The 20,100-nt window shown below is 40.3% G+C and overlaps 1 protein-coding gene across 1 annotated transcript in view; it reads left to right on the top strand.

Moving 5' to 3' along the window:
* The first annotated feature begins 14,328 nt into the window (after positions 1-14,328).
* MTPAP (mitochondrial poly(A) polymerase) overlaps positions 14,329-20,100 on the top strand; it is a 29,333-nt gene continuing 23,561 nt past the window's right edge. Inside the window, exons 1-3 of the mRNA XM_005876546.2 lie at positions 14,329-14,707; positions 18,452-18,624; positions 19,152-19,385. Of these exons, the coding sequence (XP_005876608.1) occupies positions 14,554-14,707; positions 18,452-18,624; positions 19,152-19,385 (561 nt within the window). The 5' untranslated portion in view covers positions 14,329-14,553. The remainder of the gene's footprint in view (positions 14,708-18,451; positions 18,625-19,151; positions 19,386-20,100) is intronic.

The raw sequence follows: 20,100 nt of genomic DNA, 5'->3' as shown, positions 1-20,100 counted from the left end.
GGGTGGAGGGGTGGAGGGGAGTTATGGGGGGAAAAAAGAGGAACAAATGTAATAATCTGAATAATAAAGATTTAATAAAACAAACAAACAAACAAAAAAGACATTCTGGAAAAATAGAGATAATGAAATTTATCCCCAGTCTTAACACTCAGATCAGAGATAACATACTGTCAACAGTTTAGTGAACATCATTATGCTTTTTTTTGTAATGTACGGAAATTAAGATTTTACTGCCTTTATCTCTGGTAACTGCTTCTAAAATTAACTTTGCAAGTGAGAGGCGAAGAATAACCACCACATCATTTTAAAGGCAATTTCCTCACTCATTCACTCAACAAATATTTGAGTGTTTTATTACATGTCAGTCATGATTCCAGGTGCTAGAAAACAGCAGGCAACAAGCTCAATGGCCTTCAGGGAGCCTATAGCTTGGGGAGAAACAGACACGGGACAAGTAAATACATAGAAGACTACAACTTATATCTGTAATACTATCAACAATAAAAAAAAAGATTACAACTCGTGACAACTTCCTTCTATGAAGGACATGAACAGGTGGAGAAAATAAAGGGATGTGAGAGATGCTATGGGCTGGACCTTCCTTAGGCCAGAGAGGACCTCCCTGAGAATGTGCCCCTCACATAAAGATAATGATGTAGATCACAGCAACCTGCTATAGGTAAAAAGTCATTGATTATCATTTAAATCTATGCTTCAATTTTGTTGTGAATTGATGTGGATAGATTCTCAAAGTAAGCAAAGATCTTAGAAGTGTTTGAATCCAACACTTCACTTTGTAAGTGAAGAAAGTGGTCAAGAAGGTGACTTAGCCAGAGTCACTAGAAAATAATAGATCCATGTTCAGAGGCAGCTTTTCCATCCAAAAATCTCACCTATCATTCCTGTAACATTCAGCTCCTTTTAGAGATGAATAATATAAAGAAACTAGAGGCCCAGTGCATGAAATTCATGCAGGGGGGGGGACCTCAGCCCAGTTTGCACCCTCTCCAATCCAGGACCCCTCAGGGGATGTCCGACTGCTGGTTTAGGCCCGATTCCCAGGATCAGGCCTAAACTGGCAGTCGGACATCCTTCTCACAATCCTGGACTGCTGGCTCCTAACTGCTCGCCTGCCTGCCTGCCTGGTCACCCCTAACTGCCCCCCTGCCAGCCTGATCACCCCTAACTGCCTCTGCCTGCCAGCCTGATTGCCCCCAACTGCCACCCTCACCTCCCCCGCCAGCCTGGTCGCCCCACATAGCCTTCTGCTCAGTCATTTGGTCACCCCTCACTAACCCCCCCTGCCGGCCTGATCACCCTACACAGCCTTCTGCTCAGTCATTTGGTCACCCCTCACTAACCCCCCTGCCAGCCTGGTCGCCCCACGCAGCCTGTTCGGTCGTCCGTTCAGTTGTGATGGTCGCTTAGGCTTTTATATAGATAGATGTTGCTCTGGCACATGCCAGGTTGTGGGCTCGATCCCCAGAAGGGGGCATGAAGGATCCAGCCAAGCAATGATTCTCTCATCATTGATGTTTCCACATCTCTCTCTCTCCCTTCCTCTCTAAAATCACTCACTTAATCAATCAATAAAAAGAAATGTTGCTCTGTATAGTTCCTATAAATACACTGCAATAAAATATAATCAATTACATAGTATTTGTATCTTTTTCTCTGATGCAAAGTCTGGGGTGAAAGAAAGAACATGGCTTTAGTGTTACATACCATCCGGATGCAATTTCCTTTCCTTTCCTTTCCTTTCCTTTCCTTTCCTATGGGGATCAATAGGCTCCAGGAATACAACCTTTTTTCTTTCTTTCTCCTTTCTTTCTTTCTCTTTCTTTCTTTCCCTTCCTTCCTTCCTTCCTTCCTTCCTTCCTTCCTTCCTTCCTTCCTTCCTTCCTTCCTTCCTTCTTCCTTTCTTTCTTTCTTTCTTTCTTTCTTTCTTTCTTTCTTTCTTTCTTTCTTTCTTTCTCTTTCTCTCTTTCTTGCCTTTTACTAGCTGTGTGATTTGGAAAAGATACTTAATCACTCTTAACTTTAATTTCCTTATTTATGAAACCAGGATGCTTAGTAAAGATGGTTCTTATTCCAGTGTTTAAATGGAGAAAGTATTAAGTGAGACTTATGGAAACAAATGGCATACATAGAGTGATAACATGTAATGTCTTCAAGCAGTGGGACTTCCGGGCAGGCCTTGCTGGTAGCTGGGTTTTTCTTTCAACTGACTAGGGTTCTAGTTAGTAACAGAAACCCCTCATCTGTGCGTGGAGAAACCTGGGCAACCAGTTCAGCAGGTTGAAGCCATATCACTGTGGTTTTTCTTTTTAAGATACCAAACTTTCGGGTTTTCTCAGTGGCTCTTTACACTTTATTGCATCATAAGCTGTGTGGTAGTGGTTTCATTTTTACCATGTGAATTGGATTATTCCACTACAAATCTCCCTGGGGTTCTTGGAAAAATATCTGAAATTAATAAGAAACAGGACATTGTTCAGGAAATACCCAACTAAGGAATTGTTGAATATTTTGCATAGTTTGCAGAGGTCTTAACTATCTCTCTAGAAAGGTCAATTTAAGTGCCTATTTTTATGTCTCAGGGACTTTCATGGAGTGCTTATTTTTAGAACACTAAAACAGACAGGAGTAAGCCTACTTTGTAATGTCTTTGGGCCTTACCTCACGGGCTTCTTGGGCAGGCTTCTCTTTTCCTAACCCAGCTGGGTTGCCACAGACCAAGCAGAAGTGGCCTGATCTCTGGAGAAAACATGGGCTCCATCCCAAAGAGCGAAAGCACACTGTTCCCAGAGCCACCGGTCCCCATCCAAGCTGGTTTCCTCTGCTTTCAACTCCTGGCAGGCACTTCTGCCCACAGGAGGATAGTCTCCCTGAAGCTTGGCTGCAGCAGCATTGCCAGAGAGGTGGACAAGGAAGCCAGTGATAGATGGCTCTGAGCGTGGACAAGATCCTGCCCAGAAAGAAACACAGGAAAGCAATCTCACTTCCCTCTTGCCTCGTCAAAGGAGCTATTCTTCCTTTTTTTCTTCCTTACCTTTTTTTTTAAAGAAAAAAGATATGATTTATTATTAAATGTGGCAAGAGTAGAAATGAGTATTTCTGTACTGGTGACCATGTGTCTGAGTTCATGAGCTTGTTGGGGTCTCAGTGCCTAAAACTCATGAAAAGATGGGGTCACAATTAAAAGTGACACATAAGTGAATCAGTAAACTCCTTTGTAATCCGGGCAAAAACTAGTATCAACAAATTTAGCAAACATAGCAAATATTTTTATTTTAACAAATATAGCAAAGGAGCATTAACACATTAGCATGTGCACATGCACACACGTGCGCACGCACGCGCACACACACACACACACACACACACACGCACACACAGTGATGATCTCCAACTGTGGTTCTCAGGGTTAGCATACCTAACAGCTTGTAAAAAAATGCACACTCCTCATAATCTGATTAATAAATAAGTCTGGCAGTACAAACCAGAGCATGCTCTCTCTCTTACTTTTTCTTATTTTTTATATTATTTTTAAAAGATTTTAATGTTCAATGTTATTTTATACTAGAGGCTCGGTGCATGAAATTCGTGCATGGGTAGCGTCCCTAGGCTTGGCCGGCAATCAGGGCCAATCTGCAGGGTGACTGGCAGGGAGATCAGGGGCCCTGGCTGACACCCGCCTTGGCTGTCCTGGTGCCGCCTGCTCGCCGGCCTCCTCCCCCGCCATGGCTGCAGCCAGTCTGGGCCTGCAGCTGGGGGCAGCTCCTGTGTTGAGCATATGCCCCCGGTGGTCAGTGCGCGTCATAGCGACCGGTCGTTCCGCCATTTGGTCAATTTGCATATTAGGCTTTTATTATACAGGATTAGTTTCAGGTATACAGTATGGTGGTTAGGTAATCATATACTTTACAAAGTGTTTCCCCCATAAGTCTAGTATCCACCTAGCACTATATATGGTTATTACATTATTGACTATATTCCCTATGCCGTACTTTACATCCCCATGATTATTTTGTAAATGCCAATTTGCAATTTGTACTTCTTTTATTTTTTAATTGATTTTAAAGAAAGGAAAGGAGAGGAGAGAGAGAGAGAGAGAGAGAGAGAGAGAGAGAAATATTGACTCACCGTTCCACCTGTCCATGCACTCCCTGGTTGACTCTTGCACGTGCCCAGACCGGGGATGGAATCTGCAACCCTGGGACACCAGGATGATACTCCAACCAACTGAGCTAACCAGCCAGGGCCCAACTTGTACTTCTTAATCCCTTCACCTTTTTCATCCAGTCCCCTAACCCCCCTCTCCTATCTTTGGCAATCATCAATCTCAGAACTCTCTATATTTTAGTAAGTTCACCAAATGCTTCTGATGCCAGAATCAGGGCCCTGGATTAACTTTGGAAACCCTAGCTTCCCCCTAAAAAGAGAAGTAGAACTTAATGTGAAATATACAAAGTCAAAGCTGATGTTCACACTTCAAAATATTTGCTTACAAACAGATGTACAAGACTTTAGTGTACATGACTTTAATCTGCCACTTCCTGTTCCCAAAATAGCAACATTTGTTTAGAAAAAAAAAATCACAGGGGAAAGAAAAAAGTTGTCAATGCTAGTCGTTTACATAGAGCATGTGAGTGAAGAAGATACAAAATGTCAAATAAGGCAACTTTGTAGCTCAGAGTTTGGAGTTTGGTTTAATTCATTGAATCAAAGAGGTCCCTGTGGTCCTAATAGAAATATTTTCCATGATTTAAGGCCTGTCCAAAAGCCTTCTGTGTTTTGAGGTACCTGATTTATTCTTTTTCAGGGTTTTTTGTAGGTTTTTAAAAAAAATATTGTAAAGCCCTGGCCGGTTTGGCTCGGTGGATAGAGCGTTGACCTGCGGACTCAAGGGTCCCAGGTTCGGTTCCGGTTGGGGGCATGTACCTTGGTTGCGGGCACATCACCGGTGGGGGGCGTGCAGGAGGCAGCTGATCGATGTTTCTCTCTCATCGATGTTTCTAACTCTCTACTCCTGTTCCTTCCTCTCTGTGGAAAATCAATAAAATATATTTTAAAAAATTGTAAAATATTATATTTTTCCTTGAGAGAGAGACACACACAAACACACGCACAAGCTTGGACTGTTGGTCATCCTAATTACTATTCTACCTCTACTTACAGCTTTTTTTTTTTAACTCTTGGCAAATTATTTGATTTCTCTGTGCCTGTTTCTTTTTTGTTTAATTTAAAAATTGATTTTAGAGAGAGAGGAAGGGAGAGGGAGAGAAACATGAATGTGAGAAATAGAAACATTGATCAGTTAGTTGTCTCCAGTATACTCTCGACCAGGAATAGAAACTGTGACCCTTCAGTGCACGGGCTACACTCTAACCAAACGAGCTACATGGGCCAGGGCAGTGCCTCATTACCAATAAAATAATGGATGATAACAAAGCATTGCATCTTAGATTAATTGGCAGCATTTTTCTTAGTGGTGCAGATAATGATGATGTCTTAGAATAAATGAAATATGACAATAATACCTATGTCCTAGGATTTCGTGGGTGTTAACTGAGTCAAGAAACAAGATGCTTAGCATCATGACTGGCTAATATTGATCACTGAATAAACACCATCTATTAGTATTCTAATATGTAGATGGATTATAAATGAACTAATCCCTCCTTCTTGAGCCTTTACATTGTCTCCAGTATTCCTAGTATTATATATTGCACTGAATATCCTTATGTGTGAACACGTTATGTATGCATCTCTAAATATGATAGATTCCTTAAAGTGGAATTATTAGGTAAAAAACCATGAACATATTGAAGGGATGGACTTATAATCACAATGACTAGAAAGTCAGTCAAACCTGGGTTAGAATCACTACTTACCCCGTGATCCTGGTCATTTTACTTAACCTTTCTACATTTCAGTTTTTGTATTTATAAAATGAGAATAATAATAACATTCACAGGAATATTGTGATGTTTAAATAAGATGGTGCAATCAGGCACAATACCATACTGCTGGCTTATAGTAAGTTCAAAATTAATGTAAGCTGTTTTTTACTAGTACAGAGAGACACCAGGGCACTGCATGGCTTCCTGTTAGATTTGGAAGCATATGCATTAAAATTTATAAAACCACGTTTTCAACAGTGACCCCGTGTGGCCGCAACGGAAACAGCAGCAGCAGAAAATAGGCAAATGTTGCCAGAAATGATCAGATTGATTCATTAGTTCTTTCTCCTGGTGTTTGTTGACAAAACTGTCCATTTGCACAACAGAAGCCTGTGCCTGAGAGTCTTGAACCATCTGAGATAGACAGACTCAGGAACGGGATAATGAACGCTGCCAATCTGAATATGAGAGCGAGTCTGAACACTTGTTTTAAATACTGAAAGATGATATCATTTAGATCTACCTAGATATATATGAACTGGTGAAAGAATTTACCATCATTTCTACAGAAACAGCATAGTAACCTTTAACACTTTGAACAATATAACTATGAGAAATCACTTTGGCAACTTTACTTGTACCTTATAAATCCCAACAAACTCTAAGACTGAATTTTAGTGAATGGTTGGGATTGGCATGCTGTTACCCAAGCTCTAATTCATGAAAGGCCACCTGGCTTGAACTTCTGGAGAAGTTAGAAGGCCTAGTGTTTATGAATACAACCAGAAGTGATTATATAATGCACACATCGAATATATTAAACACCTGGCTTGTCAGATTATGGATTTAGATATTTCATAAATTTTATTTTAGGAAACATCATGCCAATCTTAATTCCATGGTTTCTACAATCTACTCAAAAGGTTAAATAAAAAAATATGACTTTAAAATAAGCTTTTACTTTATTAAGTCTATGAATATCTAGAACTATAGAGATGCAAGTAACAGTTGAAAGTTAATATTGGTAGCAAAACCATAAAACTCCAAAGATATAGATATGAATTGTCAGTTGGGATTATAATAAATTTAGAATATGTGATTATAAAGGTTTATATGATATTTAAAGGTGTTTAACCACATAAAAATTTATATAATAACTTCATTAACAAAGTTATATGGAAGATCTAAAGTGTTTAAAGGTACTTCCTTTTCTATCTCTGCATATACATGGTAAAAATTAGAAGGTAGACGTGAAAAGTGACTTTCCCTGCCTTCTCTGATTATTAAATACTCACTTCATCTCCTCTGAAGCAAACTGTATATGAAAAAGCATTTTATTTTATTTTTTTCTTAATCCTTACTCGAGGATATTTTTCCATTGCTTTTTAGAGAGAGTGGAAGGGAGAGGGAGAGACAGAGAGAAATATCAATTGGTTGCCTCCTGCATGCACTCCGACCAAGGCCAGGGAACCTGCAACCGAGGTACGTGCCCTTGACTGGAATCAAACCTGGGACCCTTTAGTCCACAGGCTGACGCTCTATCTACTGAGCCAAACCAGCTAGGGCTACATTTTTGTTTAATAGCTGGAAAAATGGTGACTGCATTTTTAGCAGCAGTTTCTATTTCTTTTCACTTAACCTGTGGTATAAGAAAAAAAAAATAGAGTAATTCTTTGTCAATAGAACACCATATTTTTCTGCATATAAGACATTATTGTTTTCTAAAATTATTAGACTGAAAATCGAGGGGCCTCTTATACACAGAAGTCAGCCGAGGAGGGAGCTGCGCTGGTGTGTAGCTGCCCATACCTTGTCAAACAGGCTTCCTCCAATCACGAGCCCTATTGTTACTGACGTCAGCTGATGCCATAATTGGAGGTGGAGGTGGAGAGTGTGCATCAGGGACTGGAGCATTCTGAGCCCATAAAGATGTCAAAAAATAAAAATATAAATACCGGTAAGCAATTGTCTTACTCTGCAAAATTCTAACTGAATGTAATCAGCTATGCAAAAGAGCATGGAAATAGAGCTGCAGAGAGATATTTGGACCTCCTCTCACTGAGTGTGTGATCAGACAGCGGAGAAAACAGGAAGAACAACTCCGTAAGATGCCAAAAAAGAAGGCCAGTAAAATGGGCAAACTTGGAGCAGAGGCTAAGACTTGGATTATGGAGCAGCGCCAGATGCCGCAACCCTTTAATACAGTTCCTCATGTTGTGGTGACCCCCAATTTCATTGTTATAAACTGAACATAATTAAAGCATAGTAATTAATCACAAAAACAATATGTAATTATATATGTGTTTTCCAATGGTCTTAGGCAACACCTGTAAAAAGGTCATTCGACCTCCAAAGGGGTCGCGACCCACAGGTTAAAAACCGCTGCCTTAAGAGGAAAGCCAGCAAAAAGTTTAAAATATTGATTTCTTAAGTTTGGGTTGGAAAAGTGGGGGGCATCTTATACACGGAAAAATAACGTTACATTTTCCAAAAGTGTTAAATAATCTCCTTGAAATTTTCCCAATATGAAAATAACACATATTCAATATAGAGAATTTAGAGAATAGAGACAAAAATAATTAAAATAAATACATGTCACATTTTTTTAAAATATATTTTATTGATTTTTTACAGAGAGGAAGGGAGAGAGATAGATAGTTAGGGGATGTGCCCGCAACCCAGGTACATGCCCTTGACCGGAATCAAACCTGGGACCTTTCAGTCCGCAGGCCGACGCTCTATCCACTGAGCCAAACCGGTTCGGCGACATGTCACATTTTTAATTAAGAAGTATTTTAAATGAAATTTAGGCCCGCTGGTATGGCTCAGTAGTTGAGTGCCAACCCATGAACCAAGAGGTTGCTGGATTGATTCTGGGTCAGGGCACATGCCTGGGTTGCAGGCTCAATGCAGCAGATTGATATAGCTCTCTGTCCCTCTCCCTCCCTCTCTCTCTCAAATCAATAAAAACATGTATTTTTAAAAAATCAATAAAATTTAGAATTATATGCTTAAAATATTTAAAAATGCAAAGGTATAAATATTCTCTTTCCACAGTTGTCTTCCAGCCTTTGTTTCATTTCCAAAGTCAAACAAAGCTACCGGTTTTTAGTATAACCTTCCAGAGATAGTCTGTATGCATACAAGCAAATGTGCTTTTTGTGTGTGTGTTGCTTATTTTACTTAGCAAATTTTTAAAAATATATTTTTATTGATTTCTGAGAAGAAGGGAGAGAGAGAGATAGAAACATCAATGATGAGAGAGAATCATTGATCGGCTGCCTTCTGCATGCCCCACACTGGGAAGTAAGCCCACAACCCAGCATATGCCCTGACTGGGAATCAAACCATGACTTCCTGGTTAATAGGTCGATGCTCAACCACTGAGCCATGCTGGCTGGGCCGCAATTTTAATAATAAATTTTGAAGATGGCTCCAGATAAAAATAAAGAGCCTCCTTATTTATTTAGTTTATTAACTCTTGCTATAAGGAATCAGCTGCAAGATTGAGCAAGTATATATCTACACAATAAATTTCTAGAAGTAGAATTGCTGGGTCAAAGCTTATGTGCATTTTAATCTGAAAAATATTGCCAAACTATTTGAAGGACATTTTTAAAGGTTGTTCTTCAAGTGGTTCAAAGAAACTCAGACATGGCTTACATTTAAATTTTTATTACAAATTGTGTTTTCATAAATAATAGAATGGAAAAAAAAACCCTGGAGGGTTTTGGAAAAATAAAGAAGAAGAATGGCATGATCACAACATGTCCCCAGTGGGCTGAGGACAGACTATGCTGAGTATGGTAAAAAGAGCCAAGTTGAGTGCAGCAACATGTAAAAAGGATTATACACCATGAACCAGTGCGGTTATTTCAGGAATCCAAGGTTGTCAGCATGATTATCTACACTAATAAAAGAGAAAGATGCAAATTGACCATACCTTCACGATGCCCACCAGCCAATCAGGAGTGAGTATACAAAGTAACCCAACGAAGATGCCGGGTTAATTTGCATGCACAGGCACCAAGCGGCTGGGAGCTGGGTGGGACGCAGGCGTTCTGCACTGCCCCAGCCACTCCAGGCCTCTGGGCAGCATGGGAAGGTGGAAAGGCGGCTCCATGCCCAAGCGAAGGTGGTGCCGGCAGCCAGGGGAAGGAAGGCCCATTCTTGCACGAATCTTCATGCATCGGGCCTCTAGTAGGATATAATGTCAATATACAAAAATCATTTGTATTTCTATAACTTTGGGTAAACAATCCAAAAACAAAATTGAGAAAACAAATCTGTTTATAATAGCGTCACATAGAAAAAATACTTAGAAATAAATGTAATAAGATTGTAAGACTTATACACTGAAAACTGAAAAACATTGTTAAAGAATGAAATAAATGGAAGAACCTCCCATGTTCATGTTTTAAAAGATTTAATATTGTGAAGATGACAATACTACTGAAATTGATCTACAGATTCAACACAATCCCTATCAAAATCCTACCTGCTTTTTTGGCAACAACTAACAAGTTCATCCTAAAATTCATATGGAAATGCAGGGAACCTTAATAGCCAAAACAATTATGAAAAAGAAGAACAAAGTTTGAGAAGTCACACCTCTTGATTTTAAAACTTTCTACAAAGCTACAGTAATTAAGACAGTGTGCACTGGCATAAGAATAGGCATAAAGGTCGAGAACAGAGTTGAGAATCTAGAAATAAACCCAGGTGTCTTATGATCACCTGATTTCAATAAGTATGACAATACCATTTAATGGGGAAAGTAGAGTCTTTACAACAAATAGTACTGAGACAATTGGATATCCATGTCCAAAAACATGAAGTTGGGCCCTTACCTCATACCATATACAAAAATTAACTCAAAATGGATCAAAGACCTAAATGTAAGAGCTAAAAATAAAAAAAAATCTTAGAAATAGGTGTAAATCTTCACAACTTTGAATTAGGAAATGTTTCTTAAATATGACACTAAAAGCGTAAGCAATACAAGGGAAAATAGATAAGTGGATTTCATCAAAATTAATTTTGTTTCAAAGGAACCATCAAGAAAGTGAAATTCATCCCTCAGAATGGTATAGAGTATTTGCAAATCATATACCTGATAAGGTACTTATATCCAGAATATATAACAAACTTTTAAAACAATAATAAAAAGACAAATAATCTAATTTAAAAATATCTGCTCTGAAAAAAAGCATTTATCCAAAGAAAATGCACATATAGCCAAAAATCACATGAGGAGAGCTCGACATTCATCAAATCAATAAAGTAAGATACTACTTCATAGCCATTAGGATGACTATTATTTTTTTTTTCTTTAAATATATTTTATTGATTTTTTACAGAGAGGAAGGGAGAGAGTAGAGAGTTAGAAACATCGATCAGCTGCCTCCTGCACATCTCCTACTGGGGATGTGCCCGCAACCCAGGTACATGCCCTTGACCGGAATCGAACCTGGGACCTTTCAGTCCGAAGGCCGATGCTCTATCCACTGAGCCAAACCGGTTTTGGCGCGGATGACTATTATTTTTAAAAATGCAGAAAATAACAAGCATTGGTAAGAATGTACAGAAATTGGAACTCTTGAACACTACTAGTGGGAATGAAAATGTGCAGCTGCTTTGGAAACTAGCCTAGTAGCTCCTCAAAATATTAAATATAGAGTTATCATATAATCCAGTCCTTCCACCCAAGAGAAGTGAAAACATATGTTCACATAAAACCTTACACATGACCGTTCATAGCAATATCCTACCTAATAATAGACAAACATGGTAATTGACCGTACCTTCGCTATGCCTCCCATTGGCTAATCAGCACGATATGCAAATTAACCACCAACAAAGATGGCGGCTAATTTGCATACCGCAGGCAGGGCGGGCCAGCGCGAGCTGCCATCCGGGCCCCCGTGTGCCACCTAAGCCCTGCCCCAAGCCGGGACCCCCGTTTGCGGCCCTGGGTGGGTGGGAACCCCGTGAGCGGTCCTGGGCGGCAGGGCTTGGTGGCGTGATCGGCCCGAGGAAGCCCTATTCTTGCAGGGGCTGCTGGGGGCCCGATGAGAAACACAAACATGCAGGCCCGGCACCCAGGAGACCCAAGGCCAGCCACCGCGGTGCTGGGGCCTGATTGAAGACACAGATCTGCTGGGGGTATCAGAGACACAAACCCACAGGCCTGGCACCCAGCAGACCCAAGGCCAGCCACCGTGGCGCTGGGGCTGCTGGGGGGATCAGAGGCACAAACCCACAGGGGGGCCCTGAACCCAGCAGCACCAAGCCCTGCCACCACAGTGCTGGGGCTGCTGGGGGCAGGATCGGAGACACAAACCTGCAGGGAGGGCCGGCGCCCAGCAGCCCCAAAGCCCACCACCTTGGTGCTGGGGCTGCTGAGGGCAGGATCAGAGACACAAACCCTTCGAGCCCTGCACAGGACGGGTGCTCTGCTCCAGGCGAAGTGCTTTCCCTCCAACCCAGCTCTCCCTAGGAGTCCGGCGTGGAGGGTGCTCTCCCTGGGAACCCAGAAATCCGCCTCTGGGGCGACTGTGCAGCAGCCACGCCTGGCGAGCCACGAAGAGGGTGACCTACCCATGTGGATGTGTATGCTGGCAGAGGCCACGCAGCTGCCATAGAAGTGGTCCAGGAGCGGGGGTAGCGGGGATCAGTGTCGGCCATGTCGGCAATGGAACCCCAGCTCCCCATGAAATGACTAGAGCACACTGTCCTTAGTCACTTCCTGAGCAGCAGTCAGCCCCGACGGGGGATCAACCCGAAACCTAAGTAGGTGCCCTGGCAGAATGGAACCCAAACCTTTGCTGTAGCAGAGGAGCTCCGACCCACAGCAGGGGCCAGAGCAGCTGGCGAGTGCAGCGGCGGTGGCGGGAGCCTTCGCGGCAGCACTAAGGAGCAGCAAGCCGAGCGGTAGGAAGCAGCAAGCAGGTGGGCGGTAAGGAGGGAGGGGTCCCGGACTGCGAGAGGGCACAGGCCGGGCTAAGGGACCCCCCACCCATCCCCAGTGCATGAATTTCGTGTACCAGGCCTCTAGTTACTTAAAATAGCAAGAAGATATAAACAACACAAATGTACATTAACGGGTGAATGGATAACCATATGTTGCATATCCATTGTTGAAAACAAGGCAACAGGTCCAAAATGGACTTGCTTATGCTAAGCCCCAAGTCACCAAACCAACGTAACTTAATTATAGTTTCAGCTCCCCTAGAAATGGAATCAGTACTATTTAAGTAATCTGCCTGGTAGAGACCTGCTATTCCCTAAAGTAAAGTAAATTTGCAATAACCAACCTGCTTTTTTGCTAGTATAATTTCCTTATTCTCCCTCCCTTCTGCCTATAAAAGTCTTTCATTTTGTACAGCTCTTTGGAGCTCCTTTCTATCTGCTAGATTGGATACTCCCCGATTTAAATTAATTTTTGCTCAAATAAATTCAACACTTTTAATATGCCTCAATTTATCTTTTAGCATCATATGATGAAATATTACTTGGCCATAGAAAGGAATGAAGTACTGTCAGATGCTACAACATGGATAAACCTTGAAAGAAACCAGTCGCTAAAAAACAACATATTGCATGATTCTATTCATATGAAATGTATAGTACAGGCAATTCCATCGAGACAGAAAGTAGGTAAGTGGTTATGAAGGGCTGGGGGGAGTGTGGTGGTGGGGCGTGGGTGATAGCTAGGAGCACAAGGCTGCTTTTGGAGGTGATACGTAAAATGATGGTGGTGCATTTTGCACAATTTTGTGACTATACTAAAAACAAAAGCTATTGCATGTATACCTAAAGAGGTGAACTGTTTAATATATAGATTAAATCTCAATAAACTTGTTTACATGAAGAAAGAAAAATGAACCCTGTACCACACAACCGAGGTTGAACGCCTATTTCTGCTGTGACTGACTGTGTGACTGTAGGAATATTAACTTGCCCATGCCTCAATCTCCCCATGCATAAATAGAGATTATTAACAGTTCCTACCTCATAGGGTGGTCCTAAGGATGAAGAGTCAATACATGAAAGAACTTAGAGCAGTATCTGGTAAAGAAAAACTGTTGTTATTTATACCCAAAGTATAAATTCCCAAGTCAGTACCTCTTCCTCATGACCTTGCTCTGTTTCTTTTCACGACTCGTGGCATGCTCAAACTATTGGGGCTCCTTGTATTTATTTTTTAAATATGTCTTTATTGATTTTATAGAGAGCGGAAAGGAGAGGGAGAGAGAGATAGAAACATGTATGAGAACCATCCATTGGATGCCTCCGGTACACCCACACTGAGGATGGAGCCTGAAACCCGGGCAGTGCCCTGACCGGTTTTGCTCCTCAAAATATTAAATATAGAGTTATCAACCGGCGACCTGTTGGAGGGGCCGCGCTCAAAACCGGAGCCACAGGCCGGGCGAGCTATTGGGTCTTCTTTTACAGAACTGTGGGGGAGTGGAAACAAAACACGTCTGAGAGCTCAAGCGTTTTCATTCCGGACTTAATGTCTTCTTTTGTAAGCAAACGCCTTTCGCCTAGTTTGACCCTCTAGACTGCCCGTTCTTTTCGCCTCAGCGCGCCTGCGCGAAGCTGCGTGCCCTTTCGTCTCAGCGCGTCCACTGCTCTCGCAATGGCGGCTCGCGGCGTGGGCCTGCTGAGCCGCTTGTCCATGTGCACTCAGAGAAGTCAAGTCCTGCGTCCAATCCACAGGCGGCTGAGTTGCCCAGGAACCGTGGCCGCAGACGCCAGGGGGGAACAGCCGTCCTCCGGGAGCTCGGAGACAGGTGATGGCGCCGTGTCCCCGGTTTGCTCTGTAGTCCGGTCCGCCGCGGGCGAGGGAAGGGGGAAGAGACTGGGATCGCGGGCGAACGCGTGGCCCGTGGGATCGGCCGTGGAACCGAGGGTGAGGCTGCGTCCTGTGCTCCTGACACCCCCGGGGGACCTAGGGCTGCCCCGGTGGCTCGTGGCGTGGGGTGTGTGGCGTTCTTTTCTCTGCGGACTCCTGTGCGCCGCAATGGAATTGCTTAAACCTCTCAAGTTCAGGTCAAGAACACAACTTGCTAGTATTTTACAATCTGGCGAAATAATGTTCCCAATAATAACGTAGGTGCCACCTACCAGTCAGGTACTTCATGACTCACAGGTGTTTCTGATTTTGATACGAATTGCGGATGGAGGCCAAGTGTAGTGAAGTCTTGATGAATAACCACGATCCTGGCTCCCAACTGTAGGGCTCTGCCTGTGAAGTCCGCTGCCGTTGACTTGGTTATTTTATCCGTTGTGAGCAAAATAAATCTGGTAACAGATAGGCATTCACTGGAACAGGCTATTTATTGCCCTGAAGGCGTTCTACATTTTATGGGCTTGTGTATTGACAAGCCCACGGTTATCGAACCCCTCTGTGGTCCAAGAATTGTGTGCATGTTTACAGTCCTTAAAACAGTCTAGCAAGAAATGTGTCAGTGGACCCGTTTTACAGACGTGGCACGAGACTCGAAGAGCTGAATGACTTGTGCAGTGTCACGGAGCTGAGTTTAGACCTCAAGTGGAGCGGTAAACAAAACGTGTTGATTTCTTCTGTTTCCTGGAGCTGTAGTTTTAAGATATGAAATTGTTTCTGGGAGCAGTTCTGAAGCAGGCTAAACAAGCAAAGTTTTTCCCCCATAAAATAAATGATAGGCTTGCTCTCCCCATCAGACTGTATGAAAGAATCATATGGACAGGGAGAAATATTACTTAATATGACGTTTCATTGGAATACTGATTGGATTGGACTTTGAAGCTGCTTGTGTTAAAAATTCTTAAGGAACTCTGAAAATTTAAGGATTATGCCAAACAAGCTATTATAATTTAACATCTGTATAGTGGTTTAAATTTCAGAGTATTTTCATGTGCTCTGAAAAATAAAACTCTTTAAAGTAGATGTGGAAGGAATTATTATTACTTTATTTGATAGATGAGGAAATAGACTAGTCCAAGTGGCTAATTCAAAATTATCCAGCTGTTCAGTAGCTAAGATAAGAATAAAACCTTCTGATTCCAAGACTACTCACTTAACACAGCTTTATTGTTTTTCTTAGGAAATGTGTTTCATTTTGTATCATTAGGATAATATAACTGGCTAAGCATTCAGGGACAAGTAATAAAATCCTCATTTGAGTTTCTTCTTCAGTTTTAAAAAGAGAAGGTAACTACACCTTATACTCACTTAGAAGCATATAATTTTGTAATTGAAAGGATTAATTCAGTTTTTTACTCAGTGTGAAAACTCATTGCCAGAACATTCCTAGTAATATTTTCTAGTAACAAGGAGGACATTGTTTCATAAATCAGGCAATTTCATTTTTGGTCAAGCTCTAATGGTTGAAAAATGTTTATAATGGGCTAAAATCGACTAATTTCCCATTTCCACAGTAATCTTAGTTTTAACATAGCTTTCATGTGAGTAGTAGAAAGAAACCTGATTTAAGAATAAGAATTATGTAGTATATTATTCAGGATTCTTGGGTGCAGGTGACAGAAGCTAATTTAAATTATCTTCAGTAGAAAAGGGAGGAATACCAACCCATGTAACCGAACTGCTTTAAGGTTGACTGGATGGATGTGATCAGTGTGAGGTGTTGTTTTCCTCAGCTGTTGTTTGGTGGCTTCATTATCTCAGGTTCTTCTATTTGGGGATGTGGATGGTGGGGAGCATGGCCACCAGTAGCTCCATGTCCCTGTGCTCATAGCTTTCTTCAAAGGGAAGAATAAAAATAATCTTTCACCTGAATTTGAAAAATTCTAAGAAAGAGCTTTTGATTGATCTATGAGGATGTCTTGGAATTTGCTCAAATCAAAATATAGTGTGTTTGCAGTATTTCCTTTATTAGTTTTATTAAAATAGATTTTTATTTATTTCAGAGAGGAAGGGAGAGGGAGAGAGAGAATCACTGATTGGTTGCTTCCTGCACGACCCCCCCTCACCTCCCCACTGGGGACCAGACCCACAACCTGGGTCTGTGCACTGACCCCGAATCAAACCGTGACCTCCTGGCTCATAGGTCATAGGTCAGTACTCAACCACTAAGCCATGCTGGCCGGGCTGTCTTTTAGTTTTATAATAATCTTTTGAAAGAATATGATGTTAAAAGCCTCTTGATTTCCATACATCCGTTACATTTTCTATTTAATCTCTTTGGAATTTTTTGGAGGGTGTTGATACTAGACATGGTGGATTATAATCTCTAGGTTATACCATTCCAGATTTTTAGAAGAAGCACTTTTAAGTCATCTAACTATAAGTTAAATATTTTGGATTAAAAAATGAATTCCTAAGATTCAGTGTTTGACTTTAACTTAAATGATTTTCTTTCTCTTTATACTTGGTTCACTTGACATTTGGTTCACTTGTTGATCTTTTCTTTGTGGTCAGTGGATTAGTAGTATTTAATTCTTGACCATCACAGCTTTTATTTTCTTCATTTCCTGTGATTGTAAACCCCTAACCTTTAGAGTGGTTGTTAATAAAAAAATTTTTTACCCTCTTTCTTTAATAAAATTATCATGAGCTCTTTATGAGCAGCAACTAGGTTTTAAATTCTTTGATTTCCTTGAGCACATGATAGTTGATAATTGTTAATTGTTTAAGCCTAATCCAGACCCTTGACAAAGAAAAACTGTAATAACTTAGTTCACTACATTAAATTTCTAACCTCATTGTCTCAGTAAACTCAAGCTTATAATAATTTCAGGCTGTGGAATGTTACTATTTACACAGATTTTGTATGTGTGTATTTGTGGAAATGTCAAATGAGTGACTTTACTTTCCTGGTTTTGCTTTTAAAATTTTGTGGAACTCTTTTTAGCACTATGCATTGAATATAGTAAATCAAAACAGCCCTAGCTGGTTTGGCTCAGTGGATAGAGCATAGGACTGCAGATCAAAGGGTCCCCGGTTCGATTCTGGTCAAGGACAGTACCTTACCTCGGTTGGGTTGCAGGCTCCTCCCCAGCCCAGGCCCTGGTCAGGCACAGCCAATGGATGTGTTTCTCTCACATCAATATTTCTCTGTCTTTCCCTCTCTCTTCCACTCTCTCTAAAGATAAGTGGGAAAATATCTTCGGGTGAAGATCAAAAAAATAAAAACAAAGTGGACAGTTGAAACACTTAAAAAATTTATTGATTGATTTTAGAGAGGTGAGGGCAGAGAGAGAGAGAGAAACATCGATTTGTTGTTCCACTTATTTACGTAGTCATTGATTCTTGTATGTGTCCTGACCAGGGATTGAACCCACAACCTTGGTGTATTGGGATAGTGCTCTAATCAACTGAGCTACCTGGCCAGGGTGGAAAGTGGGCAGTTTTAATGATAGTCACAAGAAAAATGGTACAATGAAAATTGAAGTAGTATAGCTTCATCCTTAGAAGAGAAGAAGATGAGATTAGGATAATGTTAGTTTTAGTTAGATATAAAATTTTTATGTACTTGATCAAAATATACTTTTAAGTTTTACACATGTTGGAATTGGTTTTGTCTCATTCATAGGCTCGGAAGACAGGACTCCCAAAAAGAGATTCTCTGAGGTGCAAAAAGAAAGACGAGAACAGGCACAGCGGACTATTTTAATACTTTGCCCAAATAAAATCAGTGAAAAAAAGTTTCTCAAGTATTTATCCCAACATGGACCTATAAATAATCATTTCTTCTTTGAAAGCTTTGTAAGTATTTGAAAAACAATAAACTTACTATTTTTATTTCTAGCTCTTTTGCCTCTTTGCATGTGGTAAAGTTAAGTTCTCTTTGGCTATTCTACATTTTTCTTTATCTAAATTTCTCTAAGAGATTTATGTTTGAGATATGAGAATAGAACTCCTTATAGGAGGATTACAGAATTATAAGCAATTCTGTAATTGCTTATAATTGAAGGATTTCATTATTTGAATACTTCAAATAATCCCACTATCTTAGGGATAAAGGACAGTAGAAGGGATCTTTGTTTTGCCTTTTAATTTTCTATTTTAGCATTCTTTTCAGCTTCTCTTGACTATTATCACTTTATAATATTGTTTTTCTTATCTGTTTATAATGATTAAAACCAATGCTCCTGTTAGAAGCGTATCATTTTTAAATTTTAAAAATTAATATTTTCTCACCTTATAATAATTGCTTTGAAATATGAACTAAAATATTACTGTGGTAAACACATCATTTTGAAATGTGTTCTATTTTTATGTTTTTGATATAGGGTCTTTATGCTGTTGTAGAATTCTGTCAAAAGGAAAGTGTAGCTTCATTGCAGAATTTAACTCGTACTCCAAGCATGGGCACAGAGGCTGCAATTCCATTCAGATCACGTTTCTTCAATTTAAAGTTGAAGAATTCATCAAACGAGACTTCCGAACAGTCATGTATACCATGCTGTAATCAATCGCCTCCTTCAAGCAAGAAGCTCTTTAAATTACTTTGTGATGCTGAAAGTGTAAGTTTATAGATATACTTACCCAACTTTAAAAAATATGTTTGCATTATTTTATATGTTATAAGTTCTTATTATTAAATATCCAAACTACAGAATATGTTGAGTGAAAAATGGAAGTAATTCTTCCCCACTCCCTGACCCCATACCCCATTTGTACTCCTCAGAAGTAACCATATTCTTCTAAAGTTTTCAGCTTTCTTTCTCTTGTCAACAAAATGATAAATTTGTATGGGGCATTGTTCTCCAGATTTTAAAATATCTCTTTTCTGGTTTTATCTCTTTTGTTTCTGCTCTAATAATGTTTATGTTAGTTTTGTTTTTTCTTAGATTTATCAAAGGTTTAGCTAGTTTAGTAGTCCCTTCAAAGAATCAGTTCATAGTTTTATTTATAACAATAATATTGTGTGGTTTGATTTTCTAATTTTAAAAATTTTACTTCTAACCTTTTATATTTCCTTTGCTTTTATTTATTTATTTTTTGAGTTGAATGCTTCAGTTTATTCTTAATATTATTTTCAAATATGGGCATTTAAGGCTATGATTTGTATTTTAAGTATTTAATTCCAGTGTACACCTGCAAAATGTAATCATTTTAGCAGCAGTCATATATGTGTGTATATGTATGACTGATGATAATCATATATATACACACACACACACACACATACACACTATATACTAGTATATGTGTGTGTGTATGTGTGTGTGTATATAT

Source organism: Myotis brandtii, unplaced genomic scaffold (genome assembly GCF_000412655.1).
Source record: "Myotis brandtii unplaced genomic scaffold, ASM41265v1 scaffold49, whole genome shotgun sequence".
Taxonomy (NCBI): domain Eukaryota; kingdom Metazoa; phylum Chordata; class Mammalia; order Chiroptera; family Vespertilionidae; genus Myotis; species Myotis brandtii.
The sequence above is the reverse complement of the archived record's forward strand: the minus strand, read 5'-3'. Positions and strand labels throughout refer to the sequence as shown.